The 25,431-nt window shown below is 39.8% G+C and overlaps 1 protein-coding gene across 1 annotated transcript; it reads right to left on the reverse strand.

Moving 5' to 3' along the window:
• Nucleotides 1–86: 86 nt before the first annotated feature.
• Nucleotides 87–24,944, reverse strand: mmrn2a (multimerin 2a). The gene is made up of 8 exons (XM_039768494.1): nt 24,646–24,944; nt 22,631–22,753; nt 17,753–17,859; nt 15,835–15,909; nt 14,760–14,984; nt 4,064–4,449; nt 2,165–3,701; nt 87–1,782 (listed from the first exon to the last, which is right to left on the reverse strand). Exons 1-8 carry the CDS (start codon nt 24,876–24,878, stop codon nt 1,388–1,390), a joined length of 3,081 nt encoding a protein of 1,026 aa, XP_039624428.1. The 5' UTR covers nt 24,879–24,944; the 3' UTR covers nt 87–1,387.
• Between the last annotated feature and the right edge of the window lie 487 nt (nt 24,945–25,431).

Below are 25,431 nucleotides of genomic sequence, written 5' to 3' on the forward strand. Positions count from 1 at the left end.
AAGACTAATGGCTAAACTTTCTTTCCCAGTATAATACATCCTTTTCCTTTGTAGCTAATGTAAAGTCAGTAAATGTAATAGCCATATACATTTCTAGTGGATAGTTTTACTTAAGTTGAAAATAATGAAAATAACAGCAATGTCTCGGAGTGACAGAGTCAAGGTCGTCCAATTAAGAACTTGCTACCAGTCATGAAAAAGCCTACATACTCACAATCCCCATGCAACCTGAAAGAGCTTGGTTTTGTAAGGAAGACTTGGGAAACATTCCAGTGTCCAGATGTGCAAAGCTGATTGAGACCAGTGCACACAAACTAAGGGCTGGAATTGCTAGCAAAGCTGGATCTACTGAATACTAGCTTAAAAGGGGTTGAATATCATTTACTTTGTATGATGATTTGTAATTAATTTAGACCGTTTGACAGAGATCAGTTTTCACTTTGAGATAGAAGAGCCTTAAATGTAAAAAAAAAAAAAAACGTTAAATTTAATGTTGTTCAATGTTGTATAACTATAAAATAGAACAACTTTCAAAAGGGTTGAGTATTTTTGTAGTGACTGTACAGTGCATATATCTTTTTCATATCGTTGCATTATAAATTATTTTTTTTTTTTTTTATTAAGCAGGCATTCTAGTTAATCAACAACTAGTCTCTCACCTCTTAAGCCAATAAAACAGAGAAAACTGATTTTGTGACCCTATGGTAATTTATGATTTTTTTTTTGTCTTAAATTCAAATGAATCTTTTTCTCCACAAGAATGTTGCCTATTTGTAAAACTGAATTGATTTATAAATTCATCTCTTTTAATTTTAACATCTGAGGCTTTGTATGAGTGCCATTTTTAGAAAATATAACTTGTATAGAACATCTTTTTAAAAATATTTTTGTTTAAAGCTTACTTTAAAATGGGCACTGGTAAAGCGCATTAACTCTGTAGGCTATGGTCGTTGATCAAAATAACAGCTCATTTAGAAACATTTTTATATATAGTATTAACTTTTTCCTCTACTTCAGTTTCATGTTTGTGATAATTTATTATACAAACAAAATATTCAAGGATAGAAAACATTAGAAAGAAAAAAAAACAATAAATATATAAAAATATGTGATGCATTTCTTGTTTTAGAAACATCACCACCAGGGCTTCATAAAATCTTCTGATGGAAAAAAAAAAATCTTTTATAAAGTATGTGTATATGCCCATTCCTTTTTTAGCCTTTCCCTGCTACTGTCGGAGACTTTTTTTTAATAAAATGTACTCTGCATTTCAGAGTGCATTTGTTAAAAGAGGCAGAATGGTCAGCACATGCTGAGAAGAAATGATGCTTTAGATATGGTATTGTCATTTTTTTGGATGCTGCAGAGCACTCTAGGATATATGGCATCAGACAGTCCGAAATAGTAAAACTCCTCCAAAGCTGTTGTCACCTTGAGTACTTCTTATCAAGCTATCTTTCTGTATTTCAAAATGAATCTGTTCTCCCTGCTTAAGTTCTAGAAGAGCAGTCCGTGTCACTGGACCCCCTGCTTTCTTCTGAGGAGGTTGAACAGCAGCAATTCTTGCATTCCCCTTCATCAGTTGTCCTAGCCCATGCCCTGAACCAAAGTCTGCAGTTAGGACAAAAAGGTAAATTCCTGTCACCGGTGCCTCGAAGATTCCACTCTCAGGAGAGTATGCCTGGCCATGATTATGGATCACCTTACCAAACACTGCACTATCACCAGAAGCTGGATTTTCAAAGGCAGTGGCAAGAAACATAACTGGTGAGTGAGGCGAATCTGAAAAGAACACAAGTATGTTAAATGTTGTTTTAATTATTTTACTGTTAAGAAATAAAAATATAATTATGGCTACAATTCTGCATTAAAAAAAGAGTGGAAAATGTAACTTTTATGAGCTTGAAAGAATGCAAAATTGTGCATTTATCAGTTGTGTATACCCAGTTTTACCACTAGGTGGAGGCCTTCTGCTTATTGTAAAAGCTAGCATTATAAAATGCAAACAGTTGTGCTGTACCTGGATTTCTGGCAGTTGGGTTATTACATGTCCTTTAGTATGAGTATGTGTGCTTGCTTTGTTATTTATTATTTGAAGGGAACTGATTCAGTTTCAAATGTTTACCCTCTTACTTTGTAAGCCCAAAAAAGCTAGCTTACTTACTCAATGACTGGAACAGCGAATCCTCTTGCCTTTGTCCTGACTGCATTTTATTTATTTTTTTATTCTGTCCCCCTTTTCCTCCTCGAATTTCCTTCTGCCTGTTCCTTTCTTCTTTTCTGGTCACCTTCTGCTGACTGGCTTCCAGTGAGATATTTGATATGAGTTCACTGTGATTAATAAGTTGTTTTAAATGCACAATCAGGTACTTCTCCAGAGTTTGCTGGAGTGTAGTGGCTTCAGCCAGCTTGCCATCAATAGATTTCTGCAGTGCAGTGGTCAAGTCTGTCTCACAGTTAAAGTAGTTTGCACATCGCTCTGAATGAAGTTGAGAGACCTGAACTTCAAGTGCCTTAATCATGGCAAAAATATCATGGTATGATTCATCTGGACGGTCCCCCATGGGAGGTTCAGCATTTAGTTCAAGGTGTAGATTGTCACTTGTTTTCTCCACGCCTCTTGAGTGAGTGGTTGGCAGTGGGCTGGTGGCATAAGATGGAGTTTGTCTTTCAGATAACTGCAGGAACATTTGCTGTATCTTCTCCTGCACACTGGATAAGTGCTCTTTCTGCTCATTAAGTTTTGCAATGGAATCCTGCAGTGTTCTGTGGATAGCTGGAACAGATAAATCTCCCAGCTGGCTAGACATCTCTGTGGTGAACTCTAGGACTTCAGCACCCAAGAGGGCTTGTAGTACTTTTGAGTGTCTCACAACATCATGTAAAAGAGTTTTGAAGGTGTTGGACAGAGCGTTTATTTCTGCCACCCTCACCTTGTCCTTCTCCTGCAATTCATGTAGCTGTTGGTGCACAGTGTGATCTGCCAACTGCAGGTGAGAGACATTTCTGAGCAGCATCCTGATACTGTCCTGCTGGAAGTTGACATGTCTTTGAATCTGCATGAGACCCTGTTTCAGGTCCTCTACCGAGCTGCTCATTCTCGTTTTCCAGAAAGAGTCTACATCATTTGTCCCATCTGACATTTGTGTGTTTTTTTTATTCACACTGCTAATATTCCTAATCTCTTCTTTAAGGAGACTGAGCTGAAAACTGAAGTCCCGACAGTCACATATCTGATCCTCAGGTGTTGGGTATGGAGTTGGCTCATAATCCTCTCCTGAGGGCTCAGCAATCTTTAAATTTAGTGTTTCTACCTCAAGCTCAAGAGCACTAATGTTGGTTGCCAGACTGTTGACTCTTTCAATAATATGCTGAAAATCAGTTTCCACAGTTAGGCCACTTTCCATGTGCATCACACGAAATGCTTTGACTGTTTCTGACATATTGTTCAGCATATTTCGCATGCCTTTTTGGAGCTCATTAATGTCGGCATCGAACTTATCTGAGTCATCATACAAAGTGTTGATATCATTGTTGACATCCATCACCTTCGTCTGTAGCTGATCTATTACTTCCTGGATCTTTAATATGTCCTCATCTGTTTTCAGGCTGCCGTTTTTTCCTTGCATTAGAGTATCCTCCAGTTGTTCCTGCTTCTCTTTTATTTCCTCCACGCTCTCAGTAAGTAAATGCAAGTTGGCCTGTTGAACATAAAACTCAGTTAATATTTGTTTTAAGGTGCCGTTTACAATAAGAATTATGGCAAGATGCCTCACAGACTAATAAAAAAATGTACTTCAGTTTTTTTGTACAGGACTCTTCACTGAGGACAAAGTCAGAGCATGTGTACAAAGTACAAAGCATGAGCAGCAAGGTTGTAAGCCACAAAACATTTGAATTCATGAACATACAATATGTGTAAGGTGAATATAATAATGAGTGCAAAATGTGAAATTTAGGGTAATAAAAAAGTTATGGTTTCCATAACTGCCAATACTAATTCTAGCTACTGCTGGTTCCCTTACTTTTCTGGCTTTACACCCCCTTCATTTATTCCTCTCACCTGGATCTTCTCAGGTGTGTGCTTGGACCAGATGTCATTGTGTATCTTCACACTGCTAAGGTTGTGATGCACTGTGGCCTGCAAGAAGTGGAGTTGCTCATCTGTTTTGCTGGCCTGAGCCTGCAGGGCTATGTTCAGTTTTTCCAGCTCTCTTGAATGGTGTTGCAGTTTCACCTCCAGTTGTTCAGAAGTGGATGATGACAGAGGCTCATTATTGTGCTCCCTGCCCCTCCGAAGTTCCTCTATGCTCTCTGCCAAGCCCCCAACCTCTTGTGAGAGGTCTTGGATGCTCTTGTTGAAGTAGTCCCAAATAGGCCACAGCTGCTGTTTTATGATGGTCTCTAGTTGAGGTAGTAAACTGTGGTGCTGCAATGGCCATAGGGCATCTGTTTATTTAAACAAAAAAAAAGGAACAAATAGTCACTAAAACACAGGAGGGAAGAGCTAATCAGGAGATATTTCTGCTGCTTGCCTCAATAAATGGATATTTACAAGGTCATGCTTTGCTAACAACGTGTTACTGTGGTGGACTTGTATGCACAAAATGACAATGAGATAGTCATTTATTAATAGAAAGTGCTTTAGAGAGGGGCTGTACTGAATTAAGTTCCCCTGTATTCTGCCTACCAATTGCATACTCCAAAACTCAGTATTAATAAAGATGGATCTAGAAAAGCAGGGGCTCCATGTATAAAACCTTGCCTAGATTCCATACTAAAATTTTGCTTATGAGAGTAAGGCAAAAATTGTCAATGTGCAAAAAAATAAATCTGATTTATAAAACTGTAGGCTCCATGTTAGGAGGCCAGTCATTTGGAAAGTAGATCCTATTTAAAGCAGGTAGAGTCTAAAATGCCTGAGAGAGTCTGCTATCTGAAGGCTAGGTGAGGCTCACATGTGTAGGGTCATCAAGTGCTTCTAGAGAGATTTTCATAAAATGCCTGAGAGAATCAGTTTCCGGTGGACTAGGTGAGGCTCGCATGTGCAGAGAGACATCAGGTGCTACTAGGGACAGTTCTAGCCTTCTAGGGGAAAAAAAACTACACGGTCATGCTGGGTGGTATACCGGTTCATACCAAAAAACGTTTTTTATTTTTGTTATGATATGGATTTTTCTTATACCGGAACACCGTTTTAAATAGCCTAAACAGCCTTCGCAACGTGGTACAGCGGGAACTGTTTAAGGGGGGACCTTTTTCCACTGCTGCACCAATAAACACGTGAGTAGTTAGTAGAGGTATTGAGTGGTAAAAATGGACAGAGGACATTCCTAAACGGAAGCTGTAGCAGACGATAAAGTTGAACATGATGACACAGAAGAACTTTTGACGAAAAAAGGTGCTTTGTCCTTTGGTTATACAAGGTCGGTTGTGGACCATTATGTTCAAATGTGTGAATACTGTTTCTGTACTACTGGATAATACTGCAAGCCAAACTGTTTTATTTTTTTCAAAACTTTGTATTGTTCCTGGTAACTGTGTAATAGTGTGACGATACTGGTCCCCTACAGACTCCCTCTTCCCACATGGGAGTCTGTTGAACCAACACTGTCGATAGTTATGACTGAGATGAGCTGAGATATCTCATTGAAGCCAGGGGATGGTGGGAAGTGCTCAAGTGCTTTTGTTAAAAACAGTCAAAAGTAAAACCAAAAGTGTCCATTGTGCAGTGTTCAGAAAAATACAGTACCCAAATAAATAGCAAACCCATAAAACCAGTGAAACGTGGGGATAAAATCCATAATAAATAAATCTGTTAAAATAGAGATTAAAATGCAGTCTCTCTCCTTGCCTGATCACAGCACACCACCTTCTGTCTTCACGGCTCACCCTTCACTGGCGTTGCTGGCGGAGCCTTTGCAGCAGAAACTGCTTTCTGCCAACTCCTGTCTTGGCTGCTGCCAAACTGTGCAGCCAGACCGTTCGAGGTTGGCACACCTCGCGTCTTCCTTCATGTTCACTCAATCGCTCCTCAGATCCATTGGGAGGTCTTGCATTTCGCTCGCCCCACTCTACACGCATAGTCAGTGGGGTGAACCAACCCCTAGATCGCCTCAGCCTGCACTCCCTCACGGAGCCCCAGCTCGTGCTGCCTTCACCTTCCTGGTCTCTGGATCGTCTCCCATGACTGCCTTTTCCCATCTTTAACCTCCTTGTGTTCTATCTTTTCTTTTTTCCTTCCCCCTATCCTGCCGGCCCATAAATATACGTCTCCGTGGACGCAAAAAGAATTGAGAACGATCGGGTGCGACTCGCCTCAATGACCTCCTCGACTCCTCGCAGTCGTGCAATCGCTCCCACGGAGACGGACACGAGAAAATGGATTTAAAAACGGACCATATTTTTTTTAGAATCCGCGGACCCACTATACCACAGATAGCATTTTAAATGCAAGTTGTAGTTTTATTATTTATGTATATCGCTTGAAGCAAGGTCCATATTAATGCAATTTGCCTTAATGATGGTTCAGTTGGTAAAGATGTCATCACCAAGTTGCACTTGTTTTATTTTATTTTGGTGAATACTGTGTAATGTACCTGGGCTTAAAGTTTTAAAGTAATAGTATTATTACTGGAAGTTGCACTATTTATTTATTTTATTGTTATTATTTATTAGTTTAAATATTATGCAGTTTAATGAAGGTAAAGTTGTTTAAAAAGTCACTTTAACGTGTCAGAGGACAGAGATTGTTAACATTAACAGAAAGTGTAGTTGGTTGGTTTACAAAAAATATTCACTATTCATTCCTTTTCTAAGACATGTTCAGTGCAATACAACTTTTGACAAGCACCTCTGAATATTTTACAAAGTCTAAATGCCTCTTTGGATGGTTGACAATATGTTGGCAAAATTTTAGTTTAAGTTGTTTGCAAAATTTGTTCAATAAAAAATTTTTATATTTTGACTGCAACTGTCATGCAGTGTGATTCCTTCTCTTCATTAGTGCCACCCCCTTGAAAACTATCACTTTATGGGGCCATGCAAACCTGTATTAATACTTGTGTGCACATTAAAATGTTGTTTTGTACAATGTACAATTCTCATGGCAGCGGAATAGGTTATTCTTAGCCAGTCTACTGCAGTGGAAAATGTAGTTAAATCATGCATGGGAAAAAAATACCGTTGAATACTGTGAAACCGGTACGATTTTGAAAGATACCGTTAGGGCTGTTCGATATAACGATATATATCGGATGACAATATGAAAACGTCTATCGCTGCACATTACGCTATCGTTTGTTTTGTGGTGTCGCAAAATAAACTGTTTACGGCAATATTTTTTTCATTGATTTGATGGCCACCACGTGGATGCAGACACACTAGCATGGCTGATGAAGACGAGGCAACACCAGGTAGCTCCACACAGAAGGACCTTGTTCCTAAACGAGGGGCTACCTCTGTAGTATGGAGATGGTTTGGATTTGAAGAGTCTGACACGGACCAGAAAACGGTACTGTGCAAATTATGCTGCAAACCGATCGCTACCACAGACTTCAACACGACAAACCTCTTCTACACCTCCGCAAAAAGCACGTGAGCGAGCATGCAGAGAGTTTACAACTGAGAGGCAGGCCACGTAGGATATTACAGTTGTAAAGGTACTATTTAAACGAGCATGTTAAAAGCTTGGAAGATTAATTGCTACCAAAACAATTTGCTTAAGGCATAATTTTCCCTGCAGCATTTGCTGTCAGCGTTAAATCTTGTTAAAATTACGTTTACGTCACAACTGCATTAACACGACAAATCTCCGTTAACGAGTTACGGCGGATCGCCCCATGCTTGGGGCTGGACGGCATCACCACGTTAGCGCCGTCCAGTCCCACGCAGGGGGCGATCAGCTGTAACTCATTAATGGAGATTTGCCACACTACGATGTGCAAATTAACATTTTACTAGAATGTAGCCTAAAAAATATTATATTTAATATTATATATTTAATATATTTTTGTCGTAAGCCTTATTGCTGCTACAGTTTGAAGTACAATGTTTACATTTGGTTTTGACAGTTAATGTTAGACTTGTATTTATTTTGTTTAAAGGGTTTATTGGCCTTATATAGTTTAGTTGTTAGTGCTTTGATCCTTTTATATTTAATATATGTTGTGAGAGTTATTGCTGCCACAGTTCACATTTTGTTTATGTCAGGCATTTTATATAGCAGTATTTTATATTGGGCCTTTAGTAATTTGTTTTGAAAAGTGTTTTATATTTGATACATTAACATTTTATGTTTACATTCTAAGTCAAACATTTGCTCAAATGTTCTAAATAAAAGAACAGAAATAATTACAAGTTGAGTACTTCTCATTTTTGATTTTTTTAATTTAAATGAAAAAAAAGGAGTGGTGATTATATAAACTATTCACTGAATACAAAGAAAATGTACTATATCGTGATATCGGGATATGAAATGAAATATCGGGATATAAGATTTTGGTCATATCGCACAGCCCTAGATACCGTGATATAGAATTTTGGTCATACCGCCCATAACTACTATACAGTGTTTAGAAAAGAACCAAACATTAAGTAAAAAAACTGTGTTGTGCAGTACCTAAGTACTATATGAATGTGTAGTCTAAATCATCTTGTAATGGACCTCTGTTTTATCTAAATCTTACAAATGCTGAGTTACACAGTACATATCAGTCCATTAGTCTGCTTTGTCACAGACCTTTGGTGCTTATCACTTTCAATGGTTGAAACAGCAGGCCTCATGTCCTCCTTTATTTCCTCAACCACCAAAATCTGGAAACAGATCTGCAATTTGGTGTATGCATGTTCATAGGACGCTTCTGTTCTTTTTGTATCACTTTGTAATTCTGGTACTTTCCACGGAAGTGATCTTGGGGCTGGGTATAAAGCTAAACAGCCTTGTGTCATGGGGTTGTTAAGTTTGGATTCTTTACTGGATAAATTGGTGGTTGTTATGAGGCAGAGGATGGCAGGGCTGAGAGTAAAGGAGAAAACGCTTTAGTGAGGTACTTGAGAATTGGGCAACCTGTGGAAAAACAGTTGTGTGTTGTTTGCTTTGCATTCCGACATTGTTTAAGGCACTTGAGACAGACCTAACTTTACACTCTTCAGGCACCTCATTTATAAAACTTGCATTGGCCCGATTAAAGAGTGACAAAAACTTAGTATGTACCGTGTATTCATCACATTTGAGCTTTAATATGTTTGTCATGTCAACACACATTTTAATAGCACCTTGTTGACGGATTAATCAGTTGCCATAAATATATGCATGTTCCCCCATAGTTTCATTTTAATAAATCCTGTCGTTTATGTGGGAAGTTGCATACACACATTTCAAGCCTGTTTTTGTATGGACGCAAGCTTTATAAATGAGGCCCCATCTCCCTTTAAATGGGGAAAAAAGGTAATTTCTTTTGTATACAGTATGTTGTAGTGTTTTTTGTTTTTTTTTTAGTATAATATACTTTTTCATTATGTAATTTTATTTTAATTTTGAAGTACATTTAACATTGCATATTATTACCCTAACCTTGTCTTATTACTTTAACTAAGACATTTACAGTATGTGCCTATTTGGTGCAGTGTGTAATTAACAATAGAAATTAGGGAAAAAAATACAAATTTAACTTTTTCTTTTCAATAAATTATTTATGTAATGTTTTAAAAAAGGTTGCAATCCAGAGGCAAATTGAGTTAGTGGTATATGAGAGGTTCAGAGGTGCCTGACCCCCATACAGTTTATTTTTTTTGTATAGCCCAAAATCACACAGGAAGTGCCGCAATGGGCTTTAACAGGCCCTGCCTCTTGACAGCCCCCCAGCCTTGACTCTCTGAGAAGACAAGGAAAAACTCCCAAAAAAAACCTTGTAGGGAAAAATGGAAGAAACCTCGGGAAAGGCATACGTTACTTAGAGAGTTGGAGTACAGCTCCAACAAGCACTTGGTCAGTGCTACCTTCAAGACCAAACTGAATATGTTAAACCTCACAAATTATCTTCATCCCCTAAACCAAAGACATTTTTTTCAAAAGTGATATACTCCTTTATCAGTAGTTTAACTAGATTAAATCTGCCACTTGCATTATGAGGATAAGCAAAATGCTGCAGCCACATGCTCACAGTTACCAAAGCTGTGACTCTAGCTAGTCATGGCGTTCCATTTCTCTGTAATTTTTTTTTTCTGATCAGTCTTTACATACTTTGACTTATTGGGAGGTGGCTAAACATGTGCATGTTCCTTTAGTCCAAACATTGAATGTGTATAAGTTAGGAGTGTCAAAATTAACATGTGTGATTCATTATCAGAAAAACTGACACAATATTTTTCCATAACCATGTTAATTGACACCCCTTGCTATCTAAGACAATATTTTTCAAACTATTGGTAACATTATTAAAAACATCTTTAGCAATATTTAAATTGCCTAGCTTTTAGACATATATAGGCAACTGAAAATATTCTACATAAAGTAGTCATATATCAATGTACAACCCCAATTCCAAGAAAGTTGGGACACTGTAAAATGTAAATAAAAATAGAATGCAATGATTTACAAATCTCATAAATCCATATTTTATTCACAATAGAGTATAGAAAACATATCAAATATTGAAATTGAAACTCTTTACTATTTCATGCAAAATATTAGCTCATTTTGAATTTGATGGCAGCAACACATCTCAAAAAAGTAAGGACGGGTGCAACAAAAGGCTGGAAAAGTAAGCGGTTCTAAAAAGAAACCGCTGGAGGAGCATTTACCATCCAGTTAGGTTCATTTGCAACAGGTCAGTAACCTGACTGGTTATAAAAAGAATCTTAGAATGGCAGTCTCTCTCATAAGTAAAGATGGGCAGAGGTTGTAAAATTGTGGAGCAATTTCAGAATAATGTTCCTCAACGTCTATCTCATCTATCTATCTCATCATCTAAATTGTGTAATATCATCGAAGGATTCAAAGAATCTGGAGAAATTTCTGTACGCAAAAGACTAGGCCGAAAATCAATATTGGATGCCTGTGATCTTCGGGCCCTCAGGCAGCACAGCATTAAAAACAGTCAAGATATTGTCATGGAAATCACTTTATGGACTCGGATACACTTCCAGAAATCATTGCCTTGTGAACACAGTTCGGCGTGCATTCCACAAAAGCAGGTTAAAGCTCGATCATGCATAGAAGAAGCCATATATGAACATGATCCAGAAATTCCACTGTCTTCTCTGGGCCCAAAGCTCATTTAAAATGGACTGAGGCAAAGTGAAAGACTGTTCTGTGGTCAGATAAATTGAAATTTGAAATTCTTTTTGAAAAGCATACGACGCTGCATCCTTAAGACTAAAGAGTAGAGGGACCATCTGGCTTCTTATCAGTGATAAGCTTCAAAAGCATCCATCTCTGAAGGTATGTGGGCACGTTAGTGCCTATGGAATTGACAGCTTGCACTTGTGGAAAGGCACCATCAGTGCTGAAAGGTATATATAGGTTTTAGAGCAACATATGCTCCCATCCAGATAATGTCTTTTTCAGGGAAGGCCTTGCATATTTTAGCATGACAATGCTAAACCAATAAAAAAAACCGTATCTATTACAACAGCATGGCTTCATAGTAGAAGAGTCCGAGTGCTGAACTGGCCTGCCTGCAGTCCACACCTTTCACCAGTTGAAAACATTTGTCGCATCATGAAATGAAAAATATGACAAAAATCAGACAAGAACTGCACAACACTCTTCTGCCAGATGTCCAGCAGCTGGTCTCCTCAGTTCCCAGATGTCTACATACTGTTTTTAAAAGAAGAGAGAATGCTACACAGCAGTAATTATGGCCCTGTGTCAACTTTTTTGAGACGTGTTGCTGCCATCAAATTCAAAATGGGTTTACTCTTTTCTTCAAATGGTACATTTTCTCAGTTTAAACATTTGGTATTTTTTCTGTGTTCTGTTGTGAACAAAATGAGTTTATGAAATTTGCAAATCATTGCATTCTGTTTATATGTACATTTTATACAGCATCCTAACTTTTTTGAAATCGGAGTTCTATTAACACACGAGAGCAAAAAATGGACACACGGGGCACTTAAACATGAGTGTCCATGCTAAGCTGTGATTTGATTCCACTGCTCCAACTCATGGTGCCTGCCTCATCCACAGCTTGTTTCAAGATCGATTTGTAAAAATGAGTGCTGTCTTTCTCACTCCCTTACCAGCCCCGACACCGCACAGTCAGGTAGCACAGTGGGGTCTCTCTCTGATCAACATTACGAGATTTGTAATTTTGCTGACCCTGTTTATCCATCATTTTTACATGCTCACCGTAAGTTTTATAAATTTAGATTAAGGCAGAACAACATGCAATGAAGACTAATTTTAACAGTGATCAATAATGAAATAAACATATCTAACATTTTATTTTAGTGTTATTGCTGCTAATCCGGACCAAACTGTTTGGAGAAGGTTGCACAAGCACATCCATCGTATGTAGAAGTAGGAAAAGATGAAAAATGTTAATCAACAGTGGAGAGCAATTATTTCAGACAGAGTTGTCAATGTTTGATAACCTTCATTCTTTAAAAATAAATGCAGGAAGAAGCTGAATTCAGAACCAGAACTGTGCTTAAAGTTAACACAACGGGAACCCAACATTGACAGTGATGACCCTATAAAACGTAGACACTTAACCTTCACAATTGCCTTTGGATTTTTTCCCCTTATTTTTGACCTGTTAAAATTATGGAAATTTTATGCTTTTTAATTTTGTTTTCCTTTTCTAATCATGCTACTGTTCTTACATTAAAAATAATTTGTGCATAAGAAAGCAGACATACAGAACCACACAAAAAAAGTCTAATCCCTTGTGAAAAACTCCCAAATACAACAGGTCTGCTATTATACAAAATCATGCTCCATGACTACTGTTAGTAATAACCAAGGTGAGCTCCACTTCATTGTGTTGGGTTTATATTAATGGGAGCTCTCATCAAATAGTACAACATTTTGGAGACCCCCGGATCTAAGCTATTGCATTAACAATGGTTGAGAAAGATGAAATTTATGGTGCTTGTTTTTAATTTAAAACACTTGGATGGTTCCAAGGACAAAATTGCTGATCATTCTAAACAGTTTGGGAAAATGTATATATCACAGAAGTGCAACATCCTTTTCTTATCACTTAAGAGACCCTGGATGATGCTGATGTTAATACACTAAAGGTAGCAAACTTTGCAGCAGACAACAATCCATGAATGTACCACTCAACTTATGCCAAAGTGTAAAGTATTAACTGGCACAATTTATTCCAAAATGGCTCACTTCATACTGCAAACCTCCAAATGCAATTGCAGGTACAGGGCTAAGACACATCATTCAGCCAGGTCTGGTATTTCTTACCTTCACAATTGTGCCATATATCAAGGATTTATATGAAATGCAAAGGTTTTTGTAGTTTGAGCAGCTACGAAGTTGTACAATAGTCCCATTCACACTGGACTGCTGAACATCGCTGAAACACCTTGGTTAAAAGTTTGTAAGTAATCTTGATTTAAAATTGAAATCATTTCACAGCTCTAGTATATATAGCGTACCCAAATATTAGATTTTTTACATATACCAAATATGAAGCCTAATGTGTTACTTAGACTCTATAGGCCAAGTATGTTTTAAACGGAATTAATTGGCAACATCTTGTAAAGCAGGTTAGTGTAGTCCAACTCCCTTAATCTTTTAAAATATGGTGCTAGTCAAAAGGCCTGATTGTGGATTCTGAAAGCAACAGAAATTAATGATGCTTGGTTCAAACACACTGCACTGCATTTTACTGAACTTATGCTAGCCAGGCTGCAACAAAGTCGAGCTGGACTGACAATACCATGCTTGGTAAACCCCTCTGGTGAGGTGACCACTGAGCTTACTATCTGTGTGCCCAAACCACTGAAACTCTTTTATCTTGCTTTATAAAACCAGCAGGCCCTTCCATGCTGCTGAGCTCCTAACCATATCAGAAGCCTCATTTTGGTGGCAGTCTCATGGAGATGAATATAGGGTTGTAGATTGATTGGTAAACTGAAGGATCTGTTGGCAAACTTACCCCCTTGCTTCACCACCACAGGTCAGTACATGAGGTTGCCTGTTGTGAGGTGACTAATAGCAGAACGCAATTACATAAGTTGTGATTTGCACAAGCTGTGTTACATTGAGTTTCCTAGACAAGATCAAGCACAGACATTTGTTAATCTGATCAAATAGGTGCAGAAACAGCTTCAGACAGCATGCTGGTCCATCTTATATGCTGTGGATCCACTGTTATGGAGATGTCACAAGTAGTTAACACAAATACACATCTCTACATGGAAAATATGCTGCTGCTGCTACTACATTTTTACATTTATGGCTGTACACTACCCAACCAAAACAGTACTTGCTAATGGATTTCAGTACATCTTAAAACTCCCGAAGAGATGTGACCACATGCATTGCAATTTGTTTTGTGGGCCCCAAGTGAGTCGCAGCTCTACAAAGTTTGCCAGTGGACCTATGCTGACTGTACCACCTCTGCTCCCACTCCTCAGCTTGCATGTTAAGAGATGTTCGGTTCTGCTTGACAAATTTGTATGTATACAGATACATTCATACTTTAAATTTTCTTCATATTTTAAAAAGCCTGTGGTGCTTTTTAAGGTTTCGGTCTTTGAATCTCAAATTACATTTGCTTGATGTCCCTTACCAGTGGTGTTGAGGTCCAATTCTTCCACAGAAGAACCTCTACTCAGCAGATCCTGTAAGACTGACGTGTGCTGGACATCGTTCTGCAAAACATCCTTTGGAGAGGCTGCCGTTTTCATTTTATGCATACTGCTGTCTTGCTGTGAGGGAGCTGGGAAGTGGGCAGTATTATCAACTGGTTCGGTGCTTCTGATGTCAGGGGGTAAGCGTTTTGAATCATGTGTTTCTTTTGATAGAGAGAGAGAGAGGTGGATATTACTTTTTGGTCCCAAGGGAAAATGAAGTTTTTCCAGAAGCTTAACAAAGCATATAGCATACAGCAACTGCCCTCCGCAAACACACACAAGAGAATTACCAAATAGAACAAAAACCTTCTGACTTGGCCGAAAATAAAAAGTGCTGTCACATTCACATTGAGACTTAGGAAGTCATATTGCTGTTAGTATAAAGGAGCCCCACTAGCATTCCTTGACACACTATAGCATTGGTGTGTCAGAGAGAAAATGTGCAGAAGTGTTTATAATGACAGTCAGTTTTATGTTTATATTAATAGTCGTTAAACTAAGACTACACCCTAAAGTTCAAACTTCATTTGATTCTTTGTAATTTAGATTTTTAGAATTACACAAAATTTATGGTTTGCTCCAGCCATAAAATTTAAAGAAAGGATTGTAAGGAGTGCCAAGTCAGGATCAGATTGTGAGACAGCATCCTGTTGAGATTTGGAAGTAGCACTTAAAATTTTTTTGTTTTGAAAAAATGGGCATTACTTGCTTGTACATATTCCTCACAGATTCTATGATGGCATAAGACAAAGCTGGCAATCTTGTCCTTGGTTCTTTAGCATGAATATTACCAAAATTTGGATCTTGTGTTTGTGGCAAACCTTGACTCTTATATGCATGCATTTATGATGGATGGCTTGGTTGGAACCTTTCGATCTCACAGACTTTGGGGTTTTGCCTCAGTGTCTCTCATGGGTCCCAGTTACTGCTTTTCAGTACCCTTTGAATGAAACTAAAAGGCATGCTGAGTGCCAAGCTAGATGGTTTATAGATCAATAAAACTTTTCTCACCTAGGTCTGAGCTTAGGGCCTCACCCTCTCTGGACTCCTGTTTCGATTGGACATTCCCGGATATGGAGACAGGCTCTGCAAAGGAATCAGAAGAAATCCTGAAAAGAAGGCATCACTGGTGAGTCTTTCAGTGATCTCACTTTAAACTTGAAACTCCTCCTAAACTAACTCATGCCTGCCCGTCATCTTATCTTTCTCTGTAATCATGATGTCCTGCCAGCTTAGTTTATTGCCCAACATGTCATAGTGATCCAGTGAATAGTAAAGCTGGCATCGCACCTCTGGAGGTTTTGAATCTCACAGCTGGTTGGTATCTTATGTGGTGTTTTGCAAACTTCATGTCTGTGTTGGTTTTCCTATTTCCCAAAGATCTGTTTTAGGTCAATTCATAGCTCCCAAACCATAATGAATATACTAAAATAAGTATATAAATAGCCCATAAACAAATCAGGAATAAACTGTATAAATACTGTATTAAATTAAAGTAATTTCAATTTAAATGTTAAATGACTGAATTTGTCTGGTTTAGAGAGGCAGAGAATTCTAAAGTTTTGGAGCAGGTGGAGGATGCCCATGTGTATTTACAAGCTCAAAGTTTGAGCTTGACCGGATACGAGGTATTAATTGTTGCAGTGAGCTTGATCCCATGGTCTTCTCGTCTTAGCCACAACCACTAATTCCTAACCATACACAAGGACTGAGAGAGAGAACTGACAAACTCAAGCCCTCTACACGTTTACACAGCTCTGTCACTGCTGTGCCAATCTGCTGGTTAGTCTTGCATTTCACTCTCCCTCACACTTGATGTTACTGAAATTCTACACTACGGGTATGAACTCCCCTCTGAATGGTGGAGAGCAGCTAACATGCCATATATTGGTACAGTTTAGACAAGCTTATGACAAACACCATGTTGGGCTAATGGGGTCTCAAAGTGTCTTCATTTCATCTTACAAGGGCAGAAATCATTTAAGAAAAAAAATTAACAATAGGCCAATAAAAGACTTAGAGAGATTAGTTGGATGGAAACCTGCTATAGGACTAATGTCAAGCCTGATTCTGTGAATTGGCTATAATCGTCTACCCAATTGATTTTCTTGGCCCCCTTTTTCTTGCATTTGCATTTGCAAGCTACTGTAGCCCTCCTTCACTGTGCACATTCACATTAGACAATTTAGAGTCTCCATACTCTGTGGGCTATGGAAGGAAACTTGTGGAATCGCACAAACTGAGCATGGACAGCATCTCAAATATAAACTGAGGTGCCACCATGCCAACCTGACAGCATTCTTTGAAAAATGTAAACAGTAGTAAAATAATTAGTACCAATTAAACAAATACCAAAATGTAATGTGCAGCCAAATGCAGCTTTGCTGGCCCTGGTTTCTGCTGTTCTACCAATCTGAATTCATCCATACATTAATTCTCAATCCCACTTACTCCAGTAACATGGTCATGGATGGGCCAGAACCTATGTGTGATAGGCACCCTCTATTTGCTTTTACTTTATGACTAAACGGCTTACTCTGCTGCATCTGTTTTCAGCTTCACTTAATCCAAAGGTCACAGCGGTATCGTGTACAAGGCAGGGATGAAACTTGAATGGAATGCCTGCACATGGCTGGACACACACTACACCAAAAGACCAAGAATCTGTCTATCCATGTTTTGTGCCTCTTTATCACTGGTGGCATTGCTGAATTTGCTCCATGTCCTACGTCACACCCTCACCAGGTTGTGGAACAAATCACAGGGATGTCTCCTAAGTTCATTAACTGTTCCATAGCTGACCAGCCACATACTGTCTCATGTAATAACGCTCGACAACCTCAGAATAAGAGCTTGACCAAGTTGACCCATCAACCCCATTTTCTTCCCTTCTGTCCCACTGTAGGTGCACCAGGCTGTTTTTCCTCACCTGTCTCCTCACAGTTTTCCCCAGTGTGACCAGGACAGCATTTCCATTTCAGTGACGTCAAGACTTTTTGTTTCTCTCTGTAGACGGGCCTGATGGACAGTTTGTACCTGTCGGCAAATGGAAGGCCGCATGGTTAGCCTGGCATGCTCTCAATGACAAGGGTGATGAAGATGAACTCTGTAATGGGTAGAATTTACAATGGAGAAAAGGTGTGCATCAAGGGCTGAGGAAAGAGGCCATGTCATCTTAGGAGTCTATCATTCTGGTTGAAGGGAGAAGACGAAATTGATTTAATGAGACATGTAACTGAGAACTTACCTTTAGAAACCAACTTAAACCTGCACAGCTTTTAATTACAGCCTTCAGCCATCTTCCCAGCAATGCAGAATTCTATCCTTCCTACCCTGTATGTCCTCCATGTCGTCTGAGCATATTTGTCCACTGAGTCCAACTAAAATTTGCGGTGAATGAAATTCTAATGTACAGAATGTGACGGTGACTTCTGTGCGGGTGAAGTTTGATCAATCTTTAGACAAAACATGTAGCATACTTTGTTATTGATGATAGCAACGTTAGTGTATGGTGGTATTATATTTATGGTTCAGTCCCTCCTTCGAACACAACACTTTGCATTAATGAGATGACACCATTCACTCTATCAAGCTTGTTTGGTTAGCTGGCCCCTATTCTCATTCATATAAGTTTAAAACTTGTCAAGGTCATTTAAACATGAAATGCATTAAAATATCAGAAGTATAAAAGGCCAACAGAATGGAAACCTGAGCTTGATGTGGAGACCACAAGAACATAACGGTAGCATCATTCCCATCTGCTTAGCTTTGTGAGGAGATGCAGTGGTGTTCACAAGACTGGTATTAAATGGAAGGTCTTGCATTATGTGGGTGGGCTCTGGTCATCTGGTTATCTTGACATCAATTTGTGTAAAACATTGTGTACCAAAAATGAGTTAATGGATACTTCAAATGTACTGAAAAGCAAACCTGACACATTACTAGTCAGTCCTAGGACTACAGAAGCACAGGGACGTGATTTGAAGTCAAGGGTAGATTTCACACAAATGTTAGAAAGTTTGGTTTTTTTTATGCAGAGAGCCACATAAATAAATTACCAAGTAGTGGTGTAGAGAGCAGGACTTTAGGGACCTCCAAATCCCAGCTTTAGCTTGTTTTTTTAGAAAATGTAGGTGAATAGGATGGACAAACAGGTTGGGCTCAATAGCCTGTTCTCTTCACGATTCTTCTAATGTTCTAACTCCTGGCTTATTCATTCATGCTTTAAGATTGCAATCAGGACGCTTCTATTCATACTGCAGAAGTTAAAATGCAAACAGTTATTAATACCTCTGTTTCCAAACCTGCTAATTCCATCACACGATCATAAAAGGCAAAATAAGCTCAAACTTTGTGTACTTTTTTTTAGGCCTGGGACAGTTAACACATTAATTTTTGTGATTGTTGTGGCCTGTTTAACGTCCATCCATCTATCCATTATCCAACCCTCTATATCCTAACTACAGGGTCACGGGGGGTCTGCCGGAGCCAATCTCAGCCAACACAGGGCACAAGGCAGGAAACAAACCATGGGCAGGCCGCCAGCCCACCGCAGGGCACACACAGGGACAATTTATGATCGCCAATGCACCTAACCTGCATGTCTTTGGACTGTGGGAGGAAACCCACACAGACACAGGGAGAACATGCAAACTCCATGCAAGGAGGACCCGGGAAGCGAACCCAGGGCTCCTTATTGCAAGGCAACAGCGCTATCACTGCGCTACCGGGCCGCCTCATTATTAACATGTTAAAATATATTGTCACATCCAGAGCCAGCAACAAAGGGAATTGCATCAGGCAGTGTTTTAGTCAGGGTGGCATTTTAAAATTTTTTTTTTACACATTAAGAAACATCCATCCATTCATCCGTTATCCAACCCGCTATATCCTAACTACAGGGTCACGGGGGTCTGCTGGAGCCAATTCCAGCCAACACAGGGCACAAGGCAGTAAACAAACCATGGGCAGGGCACCAGCCCACCACAGGGCACACACACAAGGGACAATTTAGAATCGCCAATGCATCTAACCTGCATGTCTTTGGACTGTGGGAGGAAACTGGAGTACCCGGAGGAAACCCACACAGGCATCATGCAAACTCCATGCAGGGAGGACCCGGGAAGCGAACCCAGGTCTCCTAACTGCGAGGCAGCAGCGCTACCTTGGCACTGCGCCACCGTGCCACCCATTAAGAAACAATAATACCAAAAAGGCTAATGAATTACTTAACTATCCAGTACTATATTTATGTACTACCGTTGTAAGAATTTTGAGAAATAAAATTTTATTTAAAGGTTTCAAATGCATGTTTCATAAGTCAGTACGTGGTACTGTATTCATTTCTTTGATTTACACATACCAACAGAGGTTCAGAGTTGGGGAAGGAAAGGGAGTTTATGGTACGGTAGCTAAAGAAAAGCAGCCTAGGTTAAAATTATGCTCTCTTTTCTTTCATGTCATGTTTCTGTAAGAAGATCGAATCAATGTCATATCACACATGTGCAAAACACATTCTCTTTGAGTATCACTAAAACCAAAATAACTATCTAGTACCTCTGTGTTTAACTTGCCAGTCTACCAGGTAGCTTACAGTGCTTACTGCCCTAATATAATGACAAAATTCGACAAAACAGAAGTGTAAAGATTATCCCTACCCATTGTTCCAGTTTACAGTATCTTTGCTAGTTTATGCAAAGAACACAACCAGACATACCAGGAGCAAAGGAGTAAGTAGGGCAGTGTGTTCTATCGTTTTTTCTGTAGTAGCACACTTTATGTAACCCAACAAATCCCAAGAGACTCCACAATTCTACCAACCACAAAAGCATTAAATGTATACACTTGCTAAACTGTCCGAAGGGGGGCGGGCAGCACTATCTGAGACACTGGAGGGGGTCGCAGACGCGACACTTGGTAAGCACTTTGGGCACATTTTCCCAGCTTTTTCCTCCCTATTGCCCATTCATACAGGCAGTCCTATACAACACACATGGGCAGCTCTCATTGGGCACCAGTTGAAAAAACACTTGTTTAGACTATAAAGTTGTTGATGGTGATGAACAATGGAGGATGGCATTTGCAGAGTTTTGACACAAATTTTAATGTATTCCCCTTTAAGCGATGCTTATTTCAGTTAAGTCAGTCTTTAGCAGTGCATTCAAAGTCTACAGTCGGTTCAGTCGTTTAATTTTGCCCTGGCACGTCTGTGTCTCATATGCCATACCAATGTGAGAATGAATGTATTGGCCTCATTTTCTTGCCTTTGAGGAAGACATTCAGATTCAGGTTGTTCTTGCTCAAGTAGTATTTTGATAAAAGATCAGGTTTCAGGACATTGTTTAAGTTTAAACTATGCTTTATGGTGATTCTACATTCATTTTGTTATTCAGTGTATATTTACTTCATGATTCATGTATTTATTTTATGATTGCATGTTTTAATGTTAGATGTGATTAATCGCGATTAATTCCATACAGCTCTGTGATTAATTTTTTTTTAATTGATTCTCAGATCTACTTTTTTTATTATGTTCCTATTCACAGTGTTTCTAAAATTGAGTATAAAATACTGCTGAACAGTTTATTCTTTGGTTGCGCTTGATGCTATCTGGGATGGCTCATTCTTCTTCCATCTCTGTATTTTTATTGAGCTCTTTCAGATAATGAACAGGTGGAATTTTAAGGCTGTTATCTCAATATATTGTAAAAAAAAATGTTGTAGCTCAGCGTAAGGTTCACAATTAAAGTGAAAAGTATTTGACTTAATAACATCCATCTGTCCTTTTACTCAGACTGTCATCTCAGTAGCACTGGGCACAAGACAGGTGCCAACCCTAGACAAGCTGTCAGTCTACTGCAGGGCACACTGGACAAAGTTAGGGCTGACAATCAGCCTAACAGCCTGTTTTGAGACAGAAAGAATGTAAAAACCACACAGAAGGTGACAAAAAGGAGTATTCCAAAAAACAGACTTGCCTGTTATATGTGATAACTGAAACTAAAAACATCACTTTAAAGGGAATAGGAAATGTCATTTTATAAATGACTCCAGCATGAAGACGTCTGTGCTCCGTTTAAGACTGTGTTGGTACACTATGAAAATTTCACAGTTACTGTTTGGGATGGCGCACCTTCCCACTTCATTCTGCTCAAGTACTAATTCATGTTGGCGGTTTGAGAGAAATAGTAGTTTATTAATGATTTGCTACCAAAGTGATATTAAAGTATGAAGTATGCTCCCTTTTTTGTGAAAGCACAGTAGGCAGCTATCTAGTATCTCAATATGCATCATCATCACAAAATACCATTTCTGGCTGAGCACTCATTTTCCTTTGTATAATAAAAAGGGGCAAGTGTGTCAGTTCAATGGGCTCAGGTAATAATGTTATAACATTCCTACCACTTCAAAAGACCCTCTTGTGAAATTTCCTGCCGGACATTTCATTATTTCCCATGTATCCGACAATTGAAGGCAGCGTTAGAATGTGTGCATTAGTGACAGAACTCAAAATTGGAATCACCACAGGTCACTGTTTGACATTCATAGTTATGTCAGCCAAATGAGAAGTAACTGGAAAATTGTGCTTAATCCCTTTGTTGTTATATCAACACTTCTAATTTTCACATGGCTACAGCACAAAATAGCAAAATGAGAGCTGTTTGAGAAACAATCTACAAAAATGAAAAATATTCTGGCCTTCATGGGGTGCTCTCAGCTTTCTGCTAGAAGCAAAACGACAACCTTTTGTCAGGAATCTTCGTGCTCACTGAAGAACAGGTCCCCAGCCTGAAACAAGCCCACTTACATGACCATCTGACAGTCGGCCTTCCCTTCTGGACAGGGGTTTTGCGATTTGATGATAAACTTCTCTGTACCACAGGACACCACCATGGTCAGGACCCGTGAATGGACAAAGGCACACCAGTTCCTGAAAAGTGACAAAAGTAGAATGTGACGTCTGCCGTGGCACAAGAAAGGTGAGCTCAAGTTATGATGTATAATCCTCTAAATGTTCAACTCTTATTTAATATTGTAGACCATGATCCAACTATGTTGGCAAGCTTCTTTAATTAATAATAATTACATTTATATAGAGCTATTTTACTGCATGTACTCAAAGCACTGTGCATAGATAGTTGCAGCAACTTCATCCACCATCAGTGTTAGTATGCACCTTAATGATCCAATGGCAGCCATTCTTGCGCCAGTATGCTCACTGTACATTAATTATTAGGTGATGAAGGGGTGAGAGGGAGTCAAATTAGAGGCAGAGGATGGTAAGCAGGCCAGAGTGGACAATTTAAGCAGGATGTCAGGATAAACTCAGCTATTTTCGAAAGATGCCCAGGGATCTTTAATGACCACATAGAGTCAAGACTTTGGTTTTACATCTCATCTAAAAGATGGCACCACTTTTTGCAGCACAGTGTCCTCATCACTGCACTGTGGCATTTGGATCTACACACTCTCCACATGTAAGTGTCCCCCAAATGGCCTTACTAATACCTTTTAGAGTAGCAACCCAAAAATTCATGATTGGTCTACAATCCATGTAATAACTAGACTCAAACTTGCTAAGCTTCTGGTGGACAACCTCTTCTAAAGTGCATGTGGTATGGCTCCTTCAGCCATATAAGGAGCGTGTAATGTTGGAGTTGGTGTAAAAGAACCAGGATGAAGGTTCAGTGTCCACCAGTGGCTCACTGTGTCATTGTGCTGACACCCACCATGATGGGCTCCATAGTAAAATCACACTTTTTGTCTTGAATCAAAGCTTTTGAGTGCCTGTAATGCCATTGACCTCCCATTACCCCCTCAGTATCACTGAAACACCAGGTTTGGTGTTTGAATGATTTGTCTCCCTGCTGTCCCCTCCTGTGATGGGAGATGAAAGGCCCAGCTCCCAGACTGCATCCACACTTCCTAGACAGCTCTCAGAATAGCCAGCATAAAGAACACAGGACGTTATGCATTTAACAGCTGCATTTGGGCGTTTCCATGCTTGTTGTCCCAGAGAGGGCCTGGCAGCTGCCCAAGTGTACACAACACTACATACCCAGTAAGATGGATGTTAGTACTGTTTGTAACAAGTGAAGCGGAGCGGCTGTGAGGTACAAATGATAATACAAAAATAAAAAGTAAAAGCCTCAGCGGTTTGTGCGCCCCTACACTTGCCCGTTTTGTTTTGTACAGCATTTGCTTGATCCTCCCCACCCACAATGTAAAACATCTGGCACCTCACTGTTGGTTTGCTTTTCTTTTTCTACATGAGTGTTTTCAATAGTGGCAGGCAGTTTGACGCACAGCCTCAAAGTATACTGATGTGCAGCTAAACCAGGTTTCCATTTATGCAGAGGCAGTTCCAGCATACTGCCTGAAGATGGTGCAGTGATCCATGAGCTGGCTTTACACAGGACCTTCCCTCTTGTTACAGAAGATGAAATGTCCTCTTGAAGACCCATCTCAAGATGTGTGGGAGGCAAACATCACTAACACAATGCAATCTACTGGTAAAGGTAATCCAAACTTCTTATCCTGATCCTACAATCCTTAGCTCTTCAGCGCTATTTGTGCACACTGGCTATTGAAACAGCCACATTATGTCACCCACCCAATCCCGATGCTTGCCAAATGAAGTCCCTGTTCCCTCAGTGCTCACTTGGCACCAGAATCTGCAGTCAGTAGTTCCTTTCTTGCTGACACACTACTGAAGCAGACACATCCTGACTCCCATATTGGAGCTTTTTGGTGTAGCGTGGTGAGTGAGTGGTCCACCCTTTTGTAAACAAATTCCTACAAGTAGTCCGCGGTCAAACTCACCCTGTCTGTGCTGCATGAGCTGAATTTCCAGTTGTTCCAGTAGGAAGTGCCATCTCCTCTTTGGAATCCCCATGGTTTGGGATGTAGGCCTCCATCTGCATCGGGCTCCAGCTGTTGTAACCATGGGACACCTCTGGCTCTTCTTTCTCAATTTCAGGGTCTCTTGCTCTTAAGTCCGAAAGAACTACAGGCACCCAGGCAGCCAGAAGCAGGGCAAACCATGAGAAGAGCATGTTTTTTCTCTAAATGGCTGTGCTCAGCCAGACCACCAGTGCTTTACTGAAGGTCTTTTTTGATGTATGAGCTGCTTTGACTTCTGCCAGAGGTCCTCTCCCACCCCAGTGTGCCTCACCCCCTCACTCCCCATTCGAGCAGAAAGACAATGCTGGGAAACTTGAATCTGCAAAAGCGGAAAAGCAGTGTTTAAAGGTCACAGGTTCCTGAAACAATGCGGCACCCACTTCCCGAGACCTGGTGGGCTGAGCACAGCAGCGTTTCTCTTGGCCTGTGCCGGCAAGTCTTATCAACACAGAGGCAGGAAGGGGATGTTAGTGGAGGTCTGTTGAGAGACAGAGGGGGAGAGTGGTGAGCTATGACTGCTTGTGAACAGGACGGGATGAGGAGGTAAAGCTGTGAACATAAAGACAGTAATAGAGCAGAGGCGGTGGAAGTCTTATCTCCTCAGTCAGACTGCTTTCCTTCAGGTCGTTAGCTTCTTGTAATTGTGTGGTCAGTGCCGGGTTTTGGAGCCATGTGGGTTTGACTGTCACTGTGCCTACTGAGGAA

Source organism: Polypterus senegalus, chromosome 1 (genome assembly GCF_016835505.1).
Source record: "Polypterus senegalus isolate Bchr_013 chromosome 1, ASM1683550v1, whole genome shotgun sequence".
NCBI lineage: Eukaryota > Metazoa > Chordata > Cladistia > Polypteriformes > Polypteridae > Polypterus > Polypterus senegalus.